At 50.1% G+C, this 23,158-nt stretch overlaps 1 protein-coding gene across 1 annotated transcript; it reads right to left on the bottom strand.

Moving 5' to 3' along the window:
- Positions 1 to 11,500: 11,500 nt before the first annotated feature.
- LOC144611713 (uncharacterized) lies at positions 11,501 to 16,922 on the bottom strand. Its single transcript, XM_078430946.1, has 2 exons — positions 16,882 to 16,922; positions 11,501 to 13,647 (listed from the first exon to the last, which is right to left on the bottom strand). The coding sequence occupies exon 2, from the start codon at positions 13,628 to 13,630 to the stop codon at positions 11,501 to 11,503; it is 2,130 nt and encodes a 709-aa protein (XP_078287072.1). The 5' UTR covers positions 13,631 to 13,647; positions 16,882 to 16,922.
- Between the last annotated feature and the right edge of the window lie 6,236 nt (positions 16,923 to 23,158).

Here is a 23,158-nt window from a genome sequence, read left to right on the forward strand (position 1 = left end):
AAAGACGTGCGGGTTTGTAGGTTAATTGGCTTGTTGTAAATGTAAATTGTCCCTAGTGTTAGTGTGCGGGGATCGCTGGTCGGCGCGGACTCGGTGGGCCGAAGGGCCTGTTTCCACGCTGTATCTCTAATCTAAAACTACCTGCTCCTCTTGGAGCTAATACCCTCTTATCCAGGCAGCGTTCTGATAAACTTACACCCTCTCCAAAACCTACACACCCTTCCTGGAATGGGATGAGGAAGACGTTTCCCTGGCGGCTTAGCTCTACATTTATCTTTCAATTAGTTAAACAAAAATACTTGGTATCACGCGGGTGTGTTCTATACAATCCTTATGCGCATCAATTTGGCCGATGTATCTTCCTGCCTGGCCACAGAGCCCACAGTATATTCACAAAAACAACATTGTCTTTGCAACAGGAATTTACACGGGGCAGGAATTTAAAATGAACAGGACTAAATCATTCTAAATAGCCTTTCCACCTATTGACCGACACCACCTTTTAATATACAGCCCCTCTGTTATCTTTCTATAAACATTCCCTTCCTGGCATTCTGGCCTGGGCCGCCAAGGAACTTTGTTCCGACACCATCTGACGCACACAAAGATAGACACAAAAAGCTGGAGGAACTCAGCGGGACAGGCAGCATCTCTGGAGAGAAGGGATGGGTGTATTGGTCTCGACCCCAAACGTCACCCATTCTCTCTTCTCTCCCGAGATGCTGCCTGACCCGCTGAGTTCCTCCAGCTTTTTGTGTCTAACTTCAGTTTAAACCAGCATCTGCAGTTCCTTCTTACATGTAGGGTTGCCAACTGTCCCGTATTAGCCGCGACATCCCGTATTTTGGGCTAAATTAGTTTGACCGCCCTTGTCCCGTATTAGTAGGGTTGCCAACTTCCTCACTCCCAAATACGGGACAAAGGGTGACGTCACCGCCCCGCGCCCCACGTGACCTCACCCAGCCAGCGGCCACGTGCTCCCGCTCCACCAATGGCGGCCGCCCGGGCTCGGGGCGGTGACGTCACCTTGTCCCGTATTTGGGAGTGAGGAAGTTGGCAACCCTAGTGACCTTGGTCTCGACCTGAAACGTCGCCCATTCCTTCTCTCCCGAGATGCTGCCTGACCCGCTGAGTTACTCCAGCACTTTGTGTCTACCTTCGATTTAAACCAGCATCTGCAGTATTTGTCCTATACCATAATCACAAAGATTGTTGACTTATACTGGCCGCTGTGGTTGTATTTTAATGGACTCGGAGGTTAGTCGTGCTAGTATTAATGGGCCGAATGGCCTTTCCCTGAATTATTAAGCTTGAAGATCCATTCTTTTGCATAATGGAATGGTTTGCATTTGTATAGTGCCTTATACCACAGTAAGGTAACTCAGCAAACGATAGACACAAAATGCTGGAGCAACTCAGCGGACCCAATGCATGGTCTGAAGAAGGGTCTCGTCTCGAAAAGTCACCCATTCCTTCTCTCCCGAGATGCTGCCTGACCCGCTGAGTTACTCCAGCATTTTGTGTCTTCCTTCGATTTTAACCAGCATCTGCAGTTTTTATTTCCTAAGCTAAATTGAGCCAGCATTAATAAACCTTTATGAATTTAACCAACAAATCCACAGTTACGTGTTTTCTACAAACCTCAGGTCAAACCACTGTTATATCTCTCTGATATTAGCTTGCATGGTTGCATGTGTGTATGCACTGTGGATGTGACTGGGTTATCTATACAAGCTAAATCTTGCAGGGTTAAACTGATGGCATCTAGCCTCACAGCGCCAGAGAGCTAGGTTCGATCCTGACCTCGGATGCTGTCTGTATGTGGAGTTTGCACGTTCTGCCTGGGACCACGTGGGTTTCCTCCGGGTGCTCCGGTTTCCACTCACGTCCCAAACACGTGCGAGTTTGTGGGTTAATCGGCCCTTCGAGCCAGCACCGCCATTCGATGTGATCAACATGGCTGATCATCCATAATCAGTACCCCGTTCCTGCCTTCTCCCCATACCCCCTGACTCCGCTATCCTTAAGAGCTCTATCTAGCTCTCTCTTGAATGCATTCAGAGAATTGGCCTCCACTGCCTTCTGAGGCAGAGAATTCCACAGATCTACAACTCTCTGAGTGAAAAAGGTTTTTCCTCATCTCCGTTCTAAATGGCCAACCCCTTATTCTTAAACTGTGTGTGGCCCCTGGTTCAGGACTCCCCCAACATTGGGAACATGTTTCCTGCCTCTAGCGTGTCCAATCCGTTAATAACCTTACATGTTTCAATAAGATCCCCTCTCATCCTTCTAAATTCCCAGCCTGCTCAACCTCTCCCTACAGCTCAGATCATCGAGTCCTGGCAACATCCTCATTAAAAAAATCCTCGATTTTCAGCAATAATCTGCAGATTTTCATTTTTTTGATTTCTTTTTATCAACCCGCGAATCATTTTGCTGACTTTAGAGAGGCAATGTAAAAACCACAATGTCACGTACAAGATAGTACTGAGTAAAGGACAAGATCCTGGCAGGCTGACGTATTTTACTTTAGGTTTTTTGCTTTGTTTAGTTTAGACATACAGCGTGGAAACAGGCCCTTCGGCCCATGGAGTCACTGAAACATAGAACCACAGAAAATAGGTGCAGGAGCAGGCCCTTCGAGCCAGCACCGCCATTCAATATGATCATGGCTGATCATCCAGAATCAGTACCCCGTTCTTGCTTTCTCCCCATACCCCTTGATTCCGTTAGCCCTAAGAGCTAAATTCTTAAGGAGTTGGACAGGCTAGATGCAGGAAGATTGTTCCCGATGTTGGGGAAGTCCAGAACAAGGGGTCACAGTTTAAGGATAAGGGGGAAGTCTTTTAGGACCGAGATGAGAAGGGTTTTTTTCACACAGAGAGTGGTGAATCTGTGGAATTCTCTGCCACAGAAGGTAGTTGAGGCCGGTTCATTGGCTATATTTAAGAGGGAGTTAGATGTGGCCCTTGTGGCTAAAGGGATCAGGGGGTATGGAGAGAAGGCAGGTACAGGATACTGAGTTGGATGATCAGCCATGATCATATTGAATGGCGGTGCAGGCTCAAAGGGCCAAATGGCCTACTCCTGCACCTATTTTCTATGTTTCTATGTTTCTAAATCTAACTCTCTCGTGAAAACATCCAGTGAATTGGCCTCCACTGCCCTCTGTGGCAGAAAATTCCACAGATTCACAACTCTCTGGGTGAAAAAGTTTTTCCTCATCTCAGTCCTAAATGGCCGACCCCCTATTCTCAAAGCCGTGCCGACCAGCGATACCCACACTGTCCTACACACACTAGGGACAATTTAACATTTTTCCGAAGCCAGTTAACCCACAAACCTGCACGTCTTTGGAGTGTGGGAGGAAACCGGAGCACCCGGAGAAAACCCACGCAGGTCACGGGGAGAACGTCCAAACTCTGTACTGACAACGCCCGTAGTCAGTTATTTCACAAAATGCTGGAGTAACTCAGCAGGTCAGGCAGCATCTCAGGAGAGAAGGAATGGGTGACGTTTCGGGTCGAGACCCTTCTTCAGACTTCAGACTTCAGTCTGAAGAAGGGTCTCGACCCGAAACGCCCCGCGCCCCACGTGACCTCTCCCAGCCAGCGGCCACGTGCTCCCGCTCCACCAATGGCGGCCGCCCGGGCGCGGGGCGGTGACGTCACCTTGTCCCGTATTTGGGAGTGAGGAAGTTGGCAACCCTAGTGACCTTGGTCTCGACCTGAAACGTCGCCCATTCCTTCTCTCCCGAGATGCTGCCTGACCCGCTGAGTTACTCCAGCACTTTGTGTCTACCTTCGATTTAAACCAGCATCTGCAGTATTTGTCCTATACCATATCACAAAGATTGTTGACTTATACTGGCCGCTGTGGTTGTATTTTAATGAACTCGGAGGTTAGCCGTGCTAGTATTAATGGGCCGAATGGCCTTTACCTGAATTATTAAGCTTGAGAATTCATTCTTTTGCATAATAGAATGGTTTGCATTTGTATAGTGCCTTATACCACAGTAAGGTAACTCAGCAAAAGATAGACACAAAAAGCTGGAGCAACTCAGCGGGCCCAATGCATGATCTGAAGAAGGGTCTCGTCTCGAAACGTCACCCATTCCTTCTCTCCCGAGATGCTGCCTGACCCGCTGAGTTACTCCAGCATTTTGTGTCTTCCTTCGATTTTAACCAGCATCTGCAGTTTTTATTTCCTAAGCTAAATTGAGCCAGCATTAATAAACCTTTATGAATTTAACCAACAAATCCACAGTTACGTGTTTTCTACAAACCTCAGGTCAAACCACTGTTATATCTCTCTGATATTAGCTTGCATGGTTGCATGTGTGTATGCACTGTGGATGTGACTGGGTTATCTATACAAGCTAAATCTTGCAGGGTTAAACTGATGGCATCTAGCCTCACAGCGCCAGAGAGCTAGGTTCGATCCTGACCTCGGATGCTGTCTGTATGTGGAGTTTGCACGTTCTGCCTGGGACCACGTGGGTTTCCTCCGGGTGCTCCGGTTTCCACTCACGTCCCAAAGACGTGCGAGTTTGTGGGTTAATCGGCCCTTCGAGCCAGCACCGCCATTCGATGTGATCAACATGGCTGATCATCCATAATCAGTACCCCGTTCCTGCCTTCTCCCCATACCCCCTGACTCCGCTATCCTTAAGAGCTCTATCTAGCTCTCTCTTGAATGCATTCAGAGAATTGGCCTCCACTGCCTTCTGAGGCAGAGAATTCCACAGATCTACAACTCTCTGAGTGAAAAAGGTTTTTCCTCATCTCCGTTCTAAATGGCCAACCCCTTATTCTTAAACTGTGTGTGGCCCCTGGTTCAGGACTCCCCCAACATTGGGAACATGTTTCCTGCCTCTAGCGTGTCCAATCCCTTAATAACCTTACATGTTTCAATAAGATCCCCTCTCATCCTTCTAAATTCCCAGCCTGCTCAACCTCTCCCTACAGCTCAGATCATCGAGTCCTGGCAACATCCTCATTTAAAAAATCCTCGATTTTCAGCAATAATCTGCAGATTTTCATTTTTTTGATTTCTTTTTATCAACCCGCGAATCATTTTGCTGACTTTAGAGAGGCAATGTAAAAACCACAATGTCACGTACAAGATAGTACTGAGTAAAGGACAAGATCCTGGCAGGCTGACGTATTTTACTTTAGGTTTTTTGCTTTGTTTAGTTTAGACATACAGCGTGGAAACAGGCCCTTCGGCCCATGGAGTCACTGAAACATAGAACCACAGAAAATAGGTGCAGGAGTAGGCCCTTCGAGCCAGCACCGCCATTCAATATGATCATGGCTGATCATCCAGAATCAGTACCCCGTTCTTGCTTTCTCCCCATACCCCTTGATTCCGTTAGCCCTAAAAGCTAAATTCTTAAGGAGTTGGACAGGCTAGATGCAGGAAGATTGTTCCCGATGTTGGGGAAGTCCAGAACAAGGGGTCACAGTTTAAGGATAAGGGGGAAGTCTTTTAGGACCGAGATGAGAACGTTTTTTTCACACAGAGAGTGGTGAATCTGTGGAATTCTCTGCCACAGAAGGTAGTTGAGGCCAGTTCATTGGCTATATTTAAGAGGGAGTTAGATGTGGCCCTTGTGGCTAAAGGGATCAGGGGGTATGGAGAGAAGGCAGGTACGGGATACTGAGTTGGATGATCAGCCATGATCATATTGAATGGCGGTGCAGGCTCGAAGGGCCAAATGGCCTACTCCTGCACTTATTTTCTATGTTTCTATGTTTCTAAATCTAACTCTCTCGTGAAAACATCCAGTGAATTGGCCTCCACTGCCCTCTGTGGCAGAGAATTCCACAGATTCACAACTCTCTGGGTGAAAAAGTTTTTCCTCATCTCAGTCCTAAATGGCCGACCCCCTATTCTCAAAGCCGTGCCGACCAGCGATCCCCACACTGTCCTACACACACTAGGGACAATTTAACATTTTTCCGAAGCCAGTTAACCCACAAACCTGCACGTCTTTGGAGTGTGGGAGGAAACCGGAGCACCCGGAGAAAACCCACGCAGGTCACGGGGAGAACGTCCAAACTCTGTACTGACAACGCCCGTAGTCAGTTATTTCACAAAATGCTGGAGTAACTCAGCAGGTCAGGCAGCATCTCAGGAGAGAAGGAATGGGTGACGTTTCGGGTCGAGACCCTTCTTCAGACTTCAGACTTCAGTCTGAAGAAGGGTCTCGACCCGAAACGCCCCGCGCCCCACGTGACCTCTCCCAGCCAGCGGCCACGTGCTCCCGCTCCACCAATGGCGGCCGCCCGGGCGCGGGGCGGTGACGTCACCTTGTCCCGTATTTGGGAGTGAGGAAGTTGGCAACCCTAGTGACCTTGGTCTCGACCTGAAACGTCGCCCATTCCTTCTCTCCCGAGATGCTGCCTGACCCGCTGACTTACTCCAGCACTTTGTGTCTACCTTCGATTTAAACCAGCATCTGCAGTATTTGTCCTATACCATATCACAAAGATTGTTGACTTATACTGGCCGCTGTGGTTGTATTTTAATGAACTCGGAAGTTAGCCGTGCTAGTATTAATGGGCCGAATGGCCTTTACCTGAATTATTAAGCTTGAGAATTCATTCTTTTGCATAATAGAATGGTTTGCATTTGTATAGTGCCTTATACCACAGTAAGGTAACTCAGCAAAAGATAGACACAAAAAGCTGGAGCAACTCAGCGGGCCCAATGCATGATCTGAAGAAGGGTCTCGTCTCGAAACGTCACCCATTCCTTCTCTCCCGAGATGCTGCCTGACCCGCTGAGTTACTCCAGCATTTTGTGTCTACCTTCGATTTTAACCAGCATCTGCAGGGTTTTTTTCTTAAGCTAAATAGAGCCAGCATTAATAAACCTTTATGAATTTAACCAACAAATCCACAGTTACGTGTTTTCTACAAACCTCAGGTCAAACCACTGTTATATCTCTCTGATATTAGCTTGCAAGGTTGCATGTGTGTATGCACTGTGGATGTGACTGGGTTATCTATACAAGCTAAATCTTGCAGGGTTAAACTGATGGCATCTAGCCTCACAGCGCCAGAGACCTAGGTTCGATCCTGACCTCGGGCGCTGTCTGTATGTGGAGTTTGCACGTTCTGCCTGGGACTACGTGGGTTTCCTCCGGGTGCTCCGGTTTCCACTCACGTCCCAAACACGTGCGAGTTTGTGGGTTAATCGGCCCTTCGAGCCAGCACCGCCATTCGATGTGATCAACATGGCTGATCATCCATAATCAGTACCCCGTTCCTGCCTTCTCCCCATACCCCCTGACTCCGCTATCCTTAAGAGCTCTATCTAGCTCTCTCTTGAATGCATTCAGAGAATTGGCCTCCACTGCCTTCTGAGGCAGAGAATTCCACAGATCTACAACTCTCTGACTGAAAAAGGTTTTTCCTCATCTCCGTTCTAAATGGCCAACCCCTTATTCTTAAACTGTGTGTGGCCCCTGGTTCTGGACTCCCCCAACATTGGGAACATGTTTCCTGCCTCTAGCGTGTCCAATCCCTTAATAACCTTACATGTTTCAATAAGATCCCCTCTCATCCTTCTAAATTCCCAGCCTGCTCAACCTCTCCCTACAGCTCAGATCATCGAGTCCTGGCAACATCCTCATTAAAAAAATCCTCGATTTTCAGCAATAATCTGCAGATTTTCATTTTTTTGATTTCTTTTTATCAACCCGCGAATCATTTTGCTGACTTTAGAGAGGCAATGTAAAAACCACAATGTCACGTACAAGATAGTACTGAGTAAAGGACAAGATCCTGGCAGGCTGACGTATTTTACTTTAGGTTTTTTGCTTTGTTTAGTTTAGACATACAGCGTGGAAACAGGCCCTTCGGCCCATGGAGTCACTGAAACATAGAACCACAGAAAATAGGTGCAGGAGGAGGCCCTTCGCGCCAGCACAGCCATTCAATATGATCATGGCTGATCATCCAGAATCAGTACCCCGTTCCTGCTTTCTCCCCATACCCCTTGATTCCGTTAGCCCTAAGAGCTAAATTCTTAAGGAGTTGGACAGGCTAGATGCAGGAAGATTGTTCCCGATGTTGGGGAAGTCCAGAACAAGGGGTCACAGTTTAAGGATAAGGGGGAAGTCTTTTAGGACCGAGATGAGAAGGGGTTTTTTCACACAGAGAGTGGTGAATCTGTGCAATTCTCTGCCACAGAAGGTAGTTGAGGCCAGTTCATTGGCTATATTTAAGAGGGAGTTAGATGTGGCCCTTGTGGCTAAAGGGATCAGGGGGTATGGAGAGAAGGCAGGTACGGGATACTGAGTTGGATGATCAGCCATGATCATATTGAATGGCGGTGCAGGCTCGAAGGGCCAAATGGCCTACTCCTGCAACTATTTTCTATGTTTCTATGTTTTTAAATCTAACTCTCTCGTGAAAACATCCAGTGAATTGGCCTCCACTGCCCTCTGTGGCAGAGAATTCCACAGATTCACAACTCTCTGGGTGAAAAAGTTTTTCCTCATCTCTGTCCTAAATGGCCGACCCCCTATTCTCAAAGCCGTGCCGACCAGCGATCCCCACACTGTCCTACACACACTAGGGACAATTTAACATTTTTCCGAAGCCAGTTAACCCACAAACCTGCACGTCTTTGGAGTGTGGGAGGAAACCGGAGCACCCGGAGAAAACCCACGCAGGTCACGGGGAGAACGTACAAACTCTGTACTGACAACGCCCGTAGTCAGTTGTTTCACAAAATGCTGGAGTAACTCAGCAGGTCAGGCAGCATCTCAGGAGAGAAGGAATGGGTTACTCAACTCAGTCAGTCTGAAGAAGGGTCTCGACCCGAAACGTCACCCATTCCTTCTCTCCTGAGATGCTGCCTGACCTGCTGAGTTGCTCCAGCATTTTGTGAAATAAATACCTTCGATTTGTACCAACATCTGCAGTTATTTTCTTACAGCACCCGTAGTCAGGATCGAACCTGGGTCCCTGGTGCTGTGAGGCACCCTTTGTTCTTTCGTTCTGGCCCACTTGCACCGTTTTCTTCTGCAAAGCCAGTTAATGTTTCACGGTCTGAGGTCCTTGACGGGACCAGAGTGGTATCGGAAAATCTTCAGGTTGAATCAGCAGACAGAGATGGGGTTTTGTGGTTAGGTCGAAGCCTAGTTTTATTTCCAAGAAACCTAATGTCAACAGCTAAGATGTGCTGGTTACCACAAGGCCCGATAACATCTCACACTCTCGCAAGTCTCTGAGTCAGCGATACAGGTGAGCTGTGAACAAAGTCGTCTGACTCCAACAGGCGCACGTAACACTAATGGAAACAAAATCTTTGCACCGGTCGCCTGATCATCAGTGGTCTGAAGAAGGGTCTTGCCCCAAAATGTCACCCATTCCTTCTCTCCACAGATGCTGCCTGACCCGCTGAGTTACTCCAGCACTCTGTGAAACGTCACCTATCCATGTTCTCCACAGATGCTGCCTGACCCGCTGAGTTACTCCAGCACTCTGTGAAACGTCACCTATCCATGTTCTCCACAGATGCTGCCTGACCCGCTGAGTTACTCCAGCATTTTGTGTCTGTCTTCATCAAAAAGTATCCATTACACAGTTAAAGTGTGTAGGGAAAAAACTGCAGATGCTGGTTTAAATCGAAGGTAGACACAAAAAGCTGGAGTAACTCAGCGGGTCAGGCAGCATCTCTGGAGAGAAGGAATGGGTGACGTTTCGGGTCGAGACCCTTCTTCAGACTGGTGGTCGGTGGGCTGAAGTTTCTGAGCTGTATCTTTCAAATCAAATACAAACTAAATCGAACAGGAGTCAAGGCAGCACTATGTTCAAAAGTAATAGGAGGAGAATTAGGCCATTCGGCCCATCAAGTCTGTTCATTCCACAATTCACCACCCTCTGACTAAAATCATTCCTCTTCATCTCCATTCTAAAGGCACGTCCTTTAATTCTGTGCCCTCTGGTCCTAGACTCTCCCACTAGTGGAAACATCCTCTCCCCATCCACTCTATCCAGGCCTTTCGCTATTCGGTAAGTTTCAAAGAGGTTTCCCCTCATCCCTCTAAATATTGAGTTTCTAAATCTCTGTACCACAGAGAGCCTTTGTTGATGGACTACCTGGGGTTATTTAAGTCCTGGATAAATGTCTAAACTACAGGGAAATTGAGAGTTATTATGTTTAGGTTTATGTTTATTATTGTCACGTGTACCGAGGTACAGTGGACAGCTTTGGTTTGCATGCTATCCAATCAGATCAAATGATATTATAGCAACACAGAAACACAGACAATAGGTGCAGGAGGAGGCCATTTGGCCCTTCGAGCCAGCTCCGCCGTTCATTATATCATGGCTGGTCATCCACAATCAGTAACCCGTGCCTGCCTTCTCCCTTGATTCCACTAGCCCCTAGAGTATCTAACTCCCTTTTAAATCCATCCAGTGAATTGGCCTCCACTGCCCTCTGTGGCAGAGAATTCCACAAATTCACAACTCTCTGGGTGAAAACGTTTTTTTCTCACCTCAGTTTTAAATGGCCTCCCCTTTATTCTTAGACTGTGTGGCCCCTGGTTCTGGACTCCCCCAACATTGGGAACATGTTTCCTGCATCTAGCCTGTCCAGTCCTTTTATAATTGTATACGTTTCTATAAGATCCCCTCTCATCCTTCTAAACTCCAGTGAATACTGCACATAAACACAATCAACTTAATCTCAAGTACCACAGGTAGATACATAGTGTAGAATTTATTTCTCAGCATTTCAGCACATCAGTTCCAGAGCCAAAGTCCAATGTCCACAATGGGGTAGAGGTGAATCGTTTTTGCGTAATAAGCTGGGGAAAAATATGGGGCATTTATTTAGTCAGAGGGTGGTGAATCTGTGGGATTCATTGCCACAGACGGCTGTGGAGGCCAAGTCAGTGGATATTTTTAAGGCAGAGGAAGATAGATTCTTGATTAGTGCGGGTGTCAGGGGTTATGGAAAGAAGGCAGGAGAATGGGGTTAGGAGGGAGAGATAGATCAGCCGTGATTGAATGGCGGAGTAGACTCGATGGGCCGAATGGCCTAATTCTGCACCTAGAACTTATGAACGTATCTTGGGTCGGCCATCTTGGAATGGTGCAGCAAGGTTTGAGGGGCTGAAGGGTATACTCTTGTGCCTACGTCCAAGAGTGTTCGGGAGCAAGGACAGGGATCGTGACGACGTTGGGATGGGAGGAGTCGGCAGAGGTCGGCCGGGACTGGATTTGGATTGGCGTGAGGGGAAGGGAATGTGGTAGGGTTGCCAACTTCCTCACTCCCAAATAAGGGACAAAGGGTGACGTCACCGCCATTGGTGGAGCGGGAGCACGTGGCCGCTGGCTGGGTGAGGTCACATGGGGCGCGGGGCGGTGACGTCACCCTTGTTTGGGAGTGAGGACATTGGCAACCCTACTAATACGGGACAAGGGCGGTCCCGTACGGGACAAACCAACTTAGCCCAAAGTACAGGATGTCCCGGCTAATAGGGGACAGTTGGCAACCCTAGAATGTGGAGGCAGAGGAATGAGGAGACGGAGAGGAGGAGGGGGAGGGGGAGGAGGGTCGGGGTTGGTGTGGACGAGGAGGGACAGTAGGAAAGGACTGAGGAGAGATTCCTCACGGCTGCCACAGGTGACCGGTCGGGGAAACAGTTGACGGGCTGGGCCACGATGCTGGGGTTGTCACGAAGCCAGTCCCTCAGGTAGAAGATGGAGGGGCAGTCACACCTCCAGGGGTTCTCCCCCAGATGGATCTGCTCCAACCTCCCCAGAGGTCCAAGGAGCCCGTCGCTCAGCCCGCCCAACCTGTTGAAGTCCAGGTGCAGGAGGGTGAGATGGGCCAGGTCTCGGAAGAGCGGGGCGGGCAGGGTGGACAATTGGTTGCGGTCCAGGTGGAGCTCCTCCAGGCTGTGCTGGCCGGCGAAGCTACCGGGCTCCAGGGTGGAGAGATAGTTGTTGTGGAGGAGCAGCTTCTGCAGGTGGCCCAGCTGGGAGAAGACATCAGCGGGCAGGTGGTGGAGGTGGTTGAACTGGAGCTGGAGAATCTCCAGCCTGTGCAGGTCATGGAAGGTGGTTGCCCGCACCATGGACAACCGGTTGCCCTCCAGATGCAGCTCCCTCAGCTTCTTCAGGTCCTTGAAGGCTCCATGGGAGATGGACGACAGGGCGTTGCCGTTCAGTTGAAGCTCCTTCAGGTTGACCAGACCCTCAAAGACGTCGTGATGGAGATGGGACAGCTGGTTCTGGCTGAGCTGGAGAATGCGGAGCTCCACCAAGCTGCCAAAGACCCTCCTGGGGAGGGAGGAGATGCAGTTCTGGTCCAGTTGAAGTTCTTTCAGGTGGACCAGATGATGGAAGGCCTTCTTTGGGATGGCCTCCAACTGGTTGTTATCGAGGTACAAAGTCCTCAAACGGGTCAGACCTTCGAAGATCCTCTCAGGCAGCTCAACGAGGAGATTGTTGTCCAACTGAAGCTCCCTCAGCTCTGACTGACCCCGGAAGACGTCTGGAGGGAGGGACGAGATCTGGTTGTTGTCCAAGTGCAGCTCCTTCAGGTTGAGGAGGCCGAGGAAGATGGTGTCAGGCAGGGACTGGATGCCACTGTTGAACAGGTTCAGGAGGGTCAGATTCCGGAGCGTTTGAAAGGCTTGGGGAGGAAGGGTGGTGAGGTTGTTTGAGTTCAGGTCCAGGCGCCTGAGCTTGGTGAGGTTGTAGAAGGGATCTTCCGCCAGGCCAGTGAGCCCATTGGCGCTGACGTCCAACAAGGTCAGATCTGCAAAGGTGGACAGAAATCCAGGAAGGAACCCGATTTGATTATTATTCAAGTAGAGATTCTTCAGTGATTTCAGGTGCCCCATCACTTCCTCGGAAACCATTTGGATGCGGTTGTTGGCAAAGCTTAAAATCTGCAGTTGGTCCAGCCCGTCTAGGGACCCCCTGGTGAGGGCGGAGATGTTGTTACTGCGGAGGTACAACTGCGTCAGGCCCCCCAGGCCCTGGAAGGAACCAGGCCGGATCTCGCTGATCTGGTTGGCGTTGAGTTGGAGCAAGTCCAGTTGACCCAGCTCACTGAAGACCCCGGGGGCAATGGTGGCGATCCGATTCAAGCTCAGCATCAACAGGCGGAGATGGGGGAGGCCGGAGAAGACCCCCGGCTCCAGCGAGACGAGGAGGTTGCCATTCAGATACAGCTCCTCCAGTTTGATGAGCGTCTTCAAGCATCCCGGAGCCAGGGACGATATGAGGTTGCTGTTGAGGAAAAGCCTCGTCAACTGGGTCAGGAGCTCCAGCCCTTGGGTGGGGATGGAAGTGAGAAGGTTGTGGCTGAGATCGAGGACCAGGAGAGACTCGCTGGGAAGAGGACCTGATGCATCTCCAGATGAGAAATCCATTGGGAGGACGGTGGAGATGTTGTTGTGCTGCAAGTACAGTTCTTGGACGCCCAGAGGCAGGTTCCTGGGAACCTTGGCCAGCGACTTGCTAATGCACCACACTGTCTTCTGGCTGCCCTCAGGGCAACTGCAGGTGTCACAGAGGTTGGCAGTGGAGGTGTCCGCCAAGGATATCAGAAGCCCCAGCAGGGCAGTGAGGTACAGGCGAAGTCTCGCCATTTGGAGGAATGGTCCCACTGAAAGATCAAGAGACAAGGAGTGTTTCATTGTGTAGGATAATAAACTGCAGATGCTGGTTTAAATCGAAGGTAGACACAAACTGCTGGAGTAACTCAGCGGGACGGGCAGCATCTCTGGAGAGAAGGAATGGGTGACGTAGAAACGTAGAAACATAGAAAATAGGTGCAGGAGGAGGCCATTTGGCCCTTCGAGCCAGCACCGCCATTCATTGCGATCATGGCTGATCATCCACAATCAGTAACCCGTGCCTGCCTGCTCCCCATATCCCTTGATTCCACTAGCCCCCAGAGCCTTGTACAGGGCCTTGGTGAGACCGCACCTGGAGTATTGTGTACAGTTTTGGTCTCCTAATCTGAGGAAAGACATTCTAGCCTTAGAGGGAGTACAGAGAAGGTTCACCAGATTGATCCCTGGGACGGCAGGACTTTCATATGAAGAAAGACTGGGTAGACTAGGCTTGTACTCGCTGGAATTTAGAAGACTGAGGGGGGATCTTATAGAAACATATAAAATTCTTAAGGGGTTGGAGAGGCTAGATGCGGGAAGATTGTTCCCGATGTTGGGGAAGTCCAGAACCAGGGGTCACGGCTTAAGGATAAGGGGGACGTCTTTTAGGACCGAGATGAGAAAACATTTCTTCACACAGAGAGTGGTGAATCTGTGGAATTCTCTGCCACAGAAGGTAGTTGAGGCCACTTCATTGGCTATATTTAAGAGGGAGTTAGATGTGGCCCTTGTGGCTAAAGGGATCAGGGGGTATGGAGAGAAGGCAGGTACGGGATACTGAGTTGGATGATCAGCCATGATCATATTGAAAGGCGGTGCAGGCTCGAAGGGCCGAATGGCCTACTCCTGCACCTATTTTCTATGTTTCTATGTTTCTAACTCTCTTCTTTAGACTGATGTCAGAGGAGGGGGCAGGACTTTATCCCCTGACATCAGTCTGAAGAAGGGTCTGGACCCGAAACATCACCCATTCTTTCTCTCCACAGATGCTGCCTGACCCGCTGAGTTACTCCAGCATTTTGTGTCTACCTTTGATTTAAACCAGCATCTGCAGTTATTTTCCTACACACCTGTACCCTACACACCTGTACCCTACACACCTGTACCTACACACCTGTACCCTACACACCTGTACCCTACACACCTGTACCCTACACACCTGTACCCTACACACCTGTACCCTACACACCTGTACCCTACACACCTGTACCCTACACACCTGTACCCTACACACTGGGAACAATTTACAGAAGCCAATTGATCTACAGACACGCACGTCTTTGGAGTGTGGGAGGAAACCCACGCGGCCACAGGGAGAATGTACAAATGCCGTACAAAATCCCGACTACAGGCGCTGTCTGTACGGAGTTTGTACGTTCTCCCCGTGACCTGCGTGGGTTTTCTCCGGGTGCTCCGGTTTCCTCCCACACTCCAAAAGACATGCGGGGTTTGTAGGTTAATTGGCTTCTGTAAAAAATGGTAAATTGTCCCCAGTGTGTGTAGGATAGTGTTTATGTGCGGGGATCGCTGGTCGGCACGGACTCGGTGGGCCGAAGGGCCTGTTTCCGCACTGTATCTCTAAACGAAACTAAAGGGCTTGGGGTCACCATGCCTCAATACACAATATACAATAGGTGCAGGAGGAGGCCATTCAGCCCTTCGAGCCAGCACCACCATTCAATGTGATCATGGCTGATCATTCTCAATCAGTACCCCGTTCCTGCCCTCTCCCCATACCCTCCGACTCCGCTATCCTTAAGAGCTCTACCTAGCTCAAAAAGTGTGTCAGAAGAAGTCTCACTAGACTCAGTCATGGAGTAGAAATAAGGAAGGGTTACTCCAGCATTTTGTGAATAAATACTCATGGTTCAATGGTTCTTTACAGTCACAAATACCGAGGTACAGACATTATTTTCATAGAAATAGTCCACTCAGACCATCCACAAGAGTCGCCTGCTTTTGACGCCATTTGCGAAGTCACAGTTGCCTTAACGGGGCGGCGCGGTGGAGCAGCGGGTAGAGCTGCTGCCTCACGGCGCCAGAGACCCGGGTTCCATCCCGACTACGGGCGCTGTCTGTACGGAGTTTGTACGTTCTCCCCGCGACCTGCGTGGGTTTTCTCCGGGCGCTCCGGTTTCCTCCCACACTCCAAAGACATGCAGTTGTTTTCCGTGGAGCAGAGAAGGCTGAGAGGGGACATGATCGAGGTGGACAAGATCATGAGGGGCATAGATAAGGTAGATGGCGGGGAACTTCTTCCACTGGTGGAAGGTTCAACAACGAGGGGACATAGATACAGGGTAAGGGGAGGGAGGTTTCAGGGGGGATGTGAGAAAGTACTTTTTCACCCAGAGGGTGGTTGGAGTCTGGAACTCACTGCCTGGGGTGGTGGTGGAGGCGGGAACACTCACAACGTTTAAGAGGCATTTGGATGGGCACTTGAAATGTACGACATTCAGGGCTACGGTCCAAATGCGGGAAAATGGGATTAAAATTAGACTATGTTTGGTAACGGGCGGCACGGACACGATGGGCCGAAGGGCCTCTTTCTGTGCTGTAGGACTCTATGACTCTATGACATGCAGGTTTGTAGGTTTATTGGTAAGTTGTCGGATAGAGGTAATATGAACGGGTGATTGCCGGTCAGCGTGGATACAGTGGGCTGAAGGCCTCTTTTCCTAAACGTCTCCATCTCTAAACTAAAGTAAACTGTTGACTCTCAAATGCTTTCTCTAATGGCCTAGCAAGACAAAACCTGCTCTCCACCTTCTCAAAAGAGAAATGAGAGATGGGAAGTAAATGGTTTCAAGATCTATACAAAGTGAATGGAAACGCATCCGACAAGGACTTGTTACTCTAGTTTATTATTGTACAGTTCAGTTTTTTTTTGGTTTCGAGATAGCGCAGAAACAGGTCCATGTCGACCAGCGATCCCCACACACCAACACTATCCTACACACACTGGGGACAATTTTTACATTTACCAAGCCAATTAACCTACAAACCTGCGTGTCTTTGGAATGGTTTCTCTAGTTTCCATCTCCTTTGACTCTCAGTCAGAAGAAGGGTCTCGACCCGAAACGTCACCCATTCCTTCTCTCCAGAGATGCTGCCTGACCCGTTGAGTTACTCCAGCATTTTGTGTCTATCTTCAGAAACAAGGAACCGCAGTCTACATTAGAGCACGCAGGAGAGTGAGGAGTGTGGGTCAAGGGTTTACTCACGGACTGTGTCCGGCTGAGGATTTACCACCGCTGCCTCTCGAGGTGAGCCACAGGCAGCACGATCTCCATCTGCTCGCTCGGTCGAGTCGTCGAGCAAAGTGTTCTCGTTTCACAGATGGTTCAGGATGTGGCCGTGGCCAGAACTGCCGTCAGCATCCGCTGAAGTTAGACACAGAGTGCTGGAGTAACTCAGCGGGTCAGGCAGCATCTGTGGAGAACATGGATAAGTGACGTTTCACAGAGTGCTGGAGTAACTCAGTGGGTCAGGCAGCATCTGTGGAGAACACGGATAGGTGACGTTTCACAGAGTGCTGGAGTATCTCAGCGGGTCAGGCAGCATCTGTGGAGAACACGGATAGGTGACGTTTCACAGAGTGCTGGAGTATCTCAGCGGGTCAGGCAGCATCTGTGGAGAACATGGATAGGTGACGTTTCTCAGAGTGCTGGAGTAACTCAGCGGGTCAGGCAGCATCTCTGGAGAGAAAGAATGGGTGACGTTTCGGGTCGAGAACCTTCTTCAGACTGAGAGTCAAGGCAGAGGGAAACTAGAGAAACCATTCCAAAGACACACAGGTTTATAGGTTAATTGGCTTGGTAAATGTAAAAATTGTCCCCAGTGTGTGTAGGATAGTGTTGGTGTGTGGGGATCGCTGGTCGACATGGTTTATTCACAAAATGCTGGAGTAACTCAGCAGGTCAGGCAGCATCTCCGGAGAGAAGGAATGGGTGACGTTTCGGGTCGAGACCCTTCTTCAGACTGATGTCAGGGGGGCGGGACAAAGGAAAGATATAGGTGGAGACAGGAAGATAGAGGGAGATCTGGGAAGGAGGAGGGGACGGGAGGGACAGAGGAACTGTCTAAAGTTGGAGAAGTCGATGTTCATACCACCGGGCTGCAAACTGCCCAGGCGAAATATGAGGTGCTGTTCCTCCAATTTCCGGCGGGCCTCACTATGGCACTGGAGGAGGCCCATGACAGAGAGGTCACACTGGGAATGGGAGGGGGAGTTAAAGTGCTGGGCCACCGGGAGATCAGTTGCGTTAATGCGGACCGAGCGCAGGTGTTCAGCGAAGCGATCGCCGAGCCTGCGCTTGGTTTCGCCGATATAGATAAGTTGACATCTAGAGCTGCGGATGCAATAGATGAGGTTGGAGGTGCAGGTGAACCTCTGTCTCACCTGGAAAGAATGTTTGGGTCCTTTGATGGAGTTGAGGGGGGAGGTAAAGGGACAGGTGTTGCATCTCGTGCGGTTGCAGGGGAAAGTGCCCGGGGTTAGGGTGGTTTGGGTAGGAAGGGACGAGTGGACCAGGGAGTTACGGAGGGAACGGTCTCTGCGGAACGCAGAGAGGGGAGGGGATGGGAAGATATGGCCAGTGGTGGGGTCCTGTTGTAGGTGACGGAAATGTTGGTGGATGATATGTTGGATCCGCTGGCTGGTGGGGTGGAAGGTGAGAACGAGGGGGATCCTGTCCTTGTTGCGAGTGGGGGGAGGGTGAGCAAGAGCGGAGCTGCGGGATGTAGAAGAGACCCTAGTGAGAGCCTCATCTATAATGGAGGAGGAGAAGCCCCGTTTTCTGAAAAACGAGGGCATCTCGGAAGCCCTAGTCTGAAACACCTCATCCCGGGCGCAGATGCGGCGTAGACGGAGGAATTGGGAGTAGGGGATAGACTTTTTGCAGGAGGAGGACTTTTTGCTGGTCGACATGGACCTGTTTCTGCGCTGAATCTCGAAACTAAAAAAAATCTGAACTGTACCTCGGTTCTTGGCAATAATAAACAAGAGTAATAAGGCCTTGTTGGGTGCACTTCCATTCACTTTGTATAGATCTTGAAACCATTTACTTCCCATCTCTCATTTCTCTTTTGAGAAGGTGGAGAGCAGGTTTTGTCTTGCTAGGCCATTAGAGAAAGCATTTGAGAGTCGACAGTTTAGTTTAGTTTAGTTTAGAGATGGAGACGTTTAGGAAAAGAGGCCTTCAGCCCACCGTGTCCACGCCGACCGGCAATCACCCCTTCATATTACCTCTATCCGACAACTTACCAATTAACCTACAAACCTGCACGTCTTTGGAGTGTGGGAGGAAACCGGAGCGCCCGGAGAAAACCCACGCAGGTCACGGGGAGAACGTACAAACTCCGTACAGACAGCGCCCGTAGTCGGGATGGAACCCGGGTCTCTAACGCCGTGAGGCAGCAGCTCTACCCGCTGCTCCACCGCGTCACCCCGTTAAGGTAACTGTGACTTTGCAAATGGCGTCAAAAGCAGGCGACTCTTGTAGATGGTCTCAGTGGACTATTTCTACACACTTTGTAGTTAATCTAGCACCACTCGACTGATCTGCAAGCAATGAAAATAATGTCTCTGTACCTCGGTACGTGACTGTAAAGAACCATTGAACCATGAGTATTTATTCACAAAATGCTGGAGTAACTCAGCGGGTCAGGCAGCATCTCGGGAGAGAAGGAATGGGTGACGTTTCGGGTCGAGACCCTTCTTTGCATCTTGACATTGAACCATGAGGGTGTCAGAGGTTATGGGGAGAAGGCAGGAGATTGGGGTTGTGAGGGGGAGGTAGATCAGCCACCATTGAATGGCGGGGTAGACCTGATGGGCCGAATGGCCTAATTCTGCTCCTGTCACCGATGAACATGAATATGTTGGATCGTGACTGTCTTTATCCCAGTGTGAAACTAGGGACCGCAGATTTATGACGAGAGGAGAAATCATTCAATAGGAGGTAAGATCACAGCTCTGTGTGTTTCAAACTCACCTTCCCCCCCCCATCACCTCCTCCCACAAACCAACCCCCTCCCCCCCCCCCCCCCCCTCCCCACACCTCTGCTCCCTGAGGAATGTTTGAGGACGGATTAAAGAAACAGGTGTGGCGGATTTTCGTAGAGCACGTGATTTCCCAGCAAGGTGTCTCTCCAGAAGTTTGACAGCATTAACAGCTTCGTACAGGTAAGCTACCGCCAGGGGATATCACAGGGTCAGAACGAAAGACAACTTCATTTCAGGGACACACACAGGTCACAAGCTTCACATCTGCAGTTACAGTTTTCGGCTTTTTAACTTTGGGGAAACACAGGATGGAAAACAGGCCCTTCGGCCCACCGAGTCCATGCTGACCATCGATCACACTAAAGACAGACACAGAGTGTTGGAGTAACTCAGCGGGACAGGCGGCATCTCTGGAGAGAAGGAACAGGTGACGTTTCGTCTGAAAGAAGGGTCTCGAGCCGAAACGTCACCCATTCCATCTCTCCACAGATGCTGCCTGACCCGCTGAGTTACTCCAGCACTCTGTGAAACGTCACCTATCCATGTTCTCCACAGATGCTGCCTGACCCGCTGAGTTACTCCAGCACTCTGTGAAACGCCACCTATCCATGTTCTCCACAGATGCTGCCTGACCCGCTGAGTTACTCCAGCACTCTGTGAAACGTCACCTATCCATGTTCTCCACAGATGCTGCCTGACCTGCTGAGTTACTCCAGCACTTTGTCTCTACGGTTTAAACCAGCATCTGCAGTTCCTTCCTACACATTTCTCACACTAGTTGTAGCTTATCCCACTTTCTCATCCATTGCAGATACACCAGGGGTCAATTAACCCACAAACCCGCTCGGGTTTGGGATGTGGGAGGAAACCGGAGCACCCGGAGAAAACCCACGTGGTCCCAGGGACAACGTACAAACTCCGTACAGACAGCACCCGTAGTCAGGATGGAACCCGGGTCTCTGGCGCTGTGAGGCAGCAGCTCTACCCGCTGCACCACCGTGCCGGACCGATACAGGAGTGGATACAGTTACGACTTTTGAAAGATATTTGGACAGATATTTGGATAGGAAGGGTTTAGAGAATGAATGGCCAAATGAAAGCAAATGGGACTAGCCAAGCATGCCAACCTGGCCAACGTGGACAAGATGGGTCGAAGGGCCTGTTTCTGTACTGTACAGCTCTATTAATCAATGCAATCTTTAAACTTCACTCTTTTGCAAAAGGTTGGTGTGACGTCAGGCCAGAGCATGTCCCAGAGGCACAGATAACACTGACCTTGCCCCAGGGTGAGATGCAAGCTGGAATGGGCGCTGAGGAGATTCACGAGGATGTTGCCAAGGACTCGAGGGCCTGAGATACAGGGAGAGGTTGAGCAGGCTGGGTCTCTATTCCCTGGAGCGCAGGAGGATGAAGGGAGGCATGGTGGCGCAGCGGTAGAGTTGCTGCCTTACAGCGAATGCAGCGCCGGAGACTCAGGTTCGATCCCGACTACGGGCGCCGTCTGTACGGAGTTTGTACGTTCTCCCCGTGACCTGCGTGGGTTTTCTCCGAGATCTTCGGTTTCCTCCCACACTCCAAAGACGTGCAGGTTTGTAGGTTAATTGGCTTGGTAAATGTAAAAATTGTCCCCAGTGGGTGTAGGATAGTGTTAGTGTGCGGGGATCGCTGGGCGGTGCGGACCCGGTGGGCCGAAGGGCCTGTTTCTGCGCTGTATATATAAATCTAAAAATCTAAATCTAAAAAATCTTATAGGGGCGTACAAAATCATGAGAGGAATAGATCGGGTAGATGCACAGAGTCTCTTGCCCAGAGTAGGGGAATCGAGGACCAGAGGACGTGGGTTCAAAGTGAAGGGGAATAGATTTAATAGGAATCTGAGGGGTAACTTTTTCACACAAAGGGTGGTGGGTGTATGGAACGAGCTGCCGGAGGAGGTAGTTGAGGCTGGGACTGTCCCAATGTTTAAGAAACAGTTAGACAGGTACATGGATAGGACAGGTTTGGAGGGATATGGGCCAAACGCGGGCAGGTGGGACTAGCGTAGCTGGGGCATGTTGGCCGGTGTGGGCAAGTTGGGCCGAAGGGCCTGTTTCCACACTGTATCACTGTGTGATTCTATGTTGGGGTGGGACCTCCATTGTCCTCGTCTGTAGGGTGGCTGCACCATCTGGTGGCCCTGACCGGTAGTGCAGGCCTAATGCTGTTGATCAAGAAATTGCTCTCACAAAATGCTGGAGTAACTCAGCAGGTCAGGCAGCATCTCGGGAGAGAAGGAATGGGTGACGTCTCCGGGTCGAGACCCTTCTTCAGACTGAATGCAAGGACTCTACAACACGACACAATACGACACGATTCGGCCCATCCAGTCCATGCCAACCATCGATCACCTATTCCCAATATTAAGACTAAGGAGGTCCTATTGCAGTTGTACAGGGCCCTGGTGAGACCACACCTGAAGTATTGTGTGCAGTTTTGAGGAAGGACATTCTTGCCATTGAGGCAGTGCAGCGTAGGTTCACCAGGTTAATTCCCGGCATGGCGGGACTGACAAATGATGAAAGAATGGATTGACTGGGCTTGTATTCAAGTCAAGTCAAGTCAAGTCAAGTTTATTTGTCACATACACACACACGATGTGCAGTGAAATGAAAGTGGCAATGCCTGCGGATTGTGCACAAAACAGAATTACATTACAGCATATAAATAAAGTTAATAAGTTAATATAGAGAAGACAAAATTTAGTCCCTGGAGTTATAATAGTTAACAGTCCTGATGGCCTGTGGGAAGAAACTCCGTCTCATCCTCTCCGTTTTCACAGCGTGACAGCAGAGGCGTTTGCCTGATCGTAGCATCTGGAACAGTCCGTTACTGGGGTGGCAGGGGTGGCCCTCATGATCTTACTTGCTCTGGATCTGCACCTCCTGATGTATAGGTCCTGCAGGGGGGCGAGTGTAGTTCCCATGGTGCGTTCTGCCGAACGCACTACTCTCCGCAGGGCCATCCTGTCCTGGGCAGAGCTGTTCCCAAACCAGACTGTAATGTTGCCGGACAGGATGCTCTCTACAGCCCCAGAGTAGAAGCACTGAAGGATCCTCAGAGACACTCTGAATTTCCTCAGCTGTCTGAGGTGGTAAAGGCGCTGCTTTGCCTTACCCACCAGTGTGGCAATGTGCGTTGCCCATGTCAGATCCTCTGCGATGCGGACTCCCAAGTATTTAAAACTGCTCACCCTATCCACAGTAATCCCATTTATCTCCAGTGGCGTGTACGTCCTTGGATGTTTAGCCCTTCTGAAGTCCACAATCAGCTCCTTTGTTTTAGTGACATTCAAGAGGAGGCTATTGTCCTGACACCAGAGTGCCAGATCAGCCACCTCCTCCCGGTAGGCCTTCTCATCGTTGCCGGAGATCCGGCCCACCACCACAGTGTCATCAGCAAACTTGATGATGGAGTTTGAGCTGAACCTGGCCCCACAGTCATGTGTGTACAGGGAG

Source organism: Rhinoraja longicauda, chromosome 41, assembly GCF_053455715.1.
Source record: "Rhinoraja longicauda isolate Sanriku21f chromosome 41, sRhiLon1.1, whole genome shotgun sequence".
In the NCBI taxonomy this organism is placed as follows: Eukaryota; Metazoa; Chordata; class Chondrichthyes; order Rajiformes; family Arhynchobatidae; genus Rhinoraja; species Rhinoraja longicauda.

Excerpts from the sequence above, each read along its gene's own strand:
- LOC144611713 (XM_078430946.1), bottom strand. The coding sequence starts at position 13,630 with ATGGCGAGACTTCGCCTGTACCTCACTGCCCTGCTGGGGCTTCTGATA.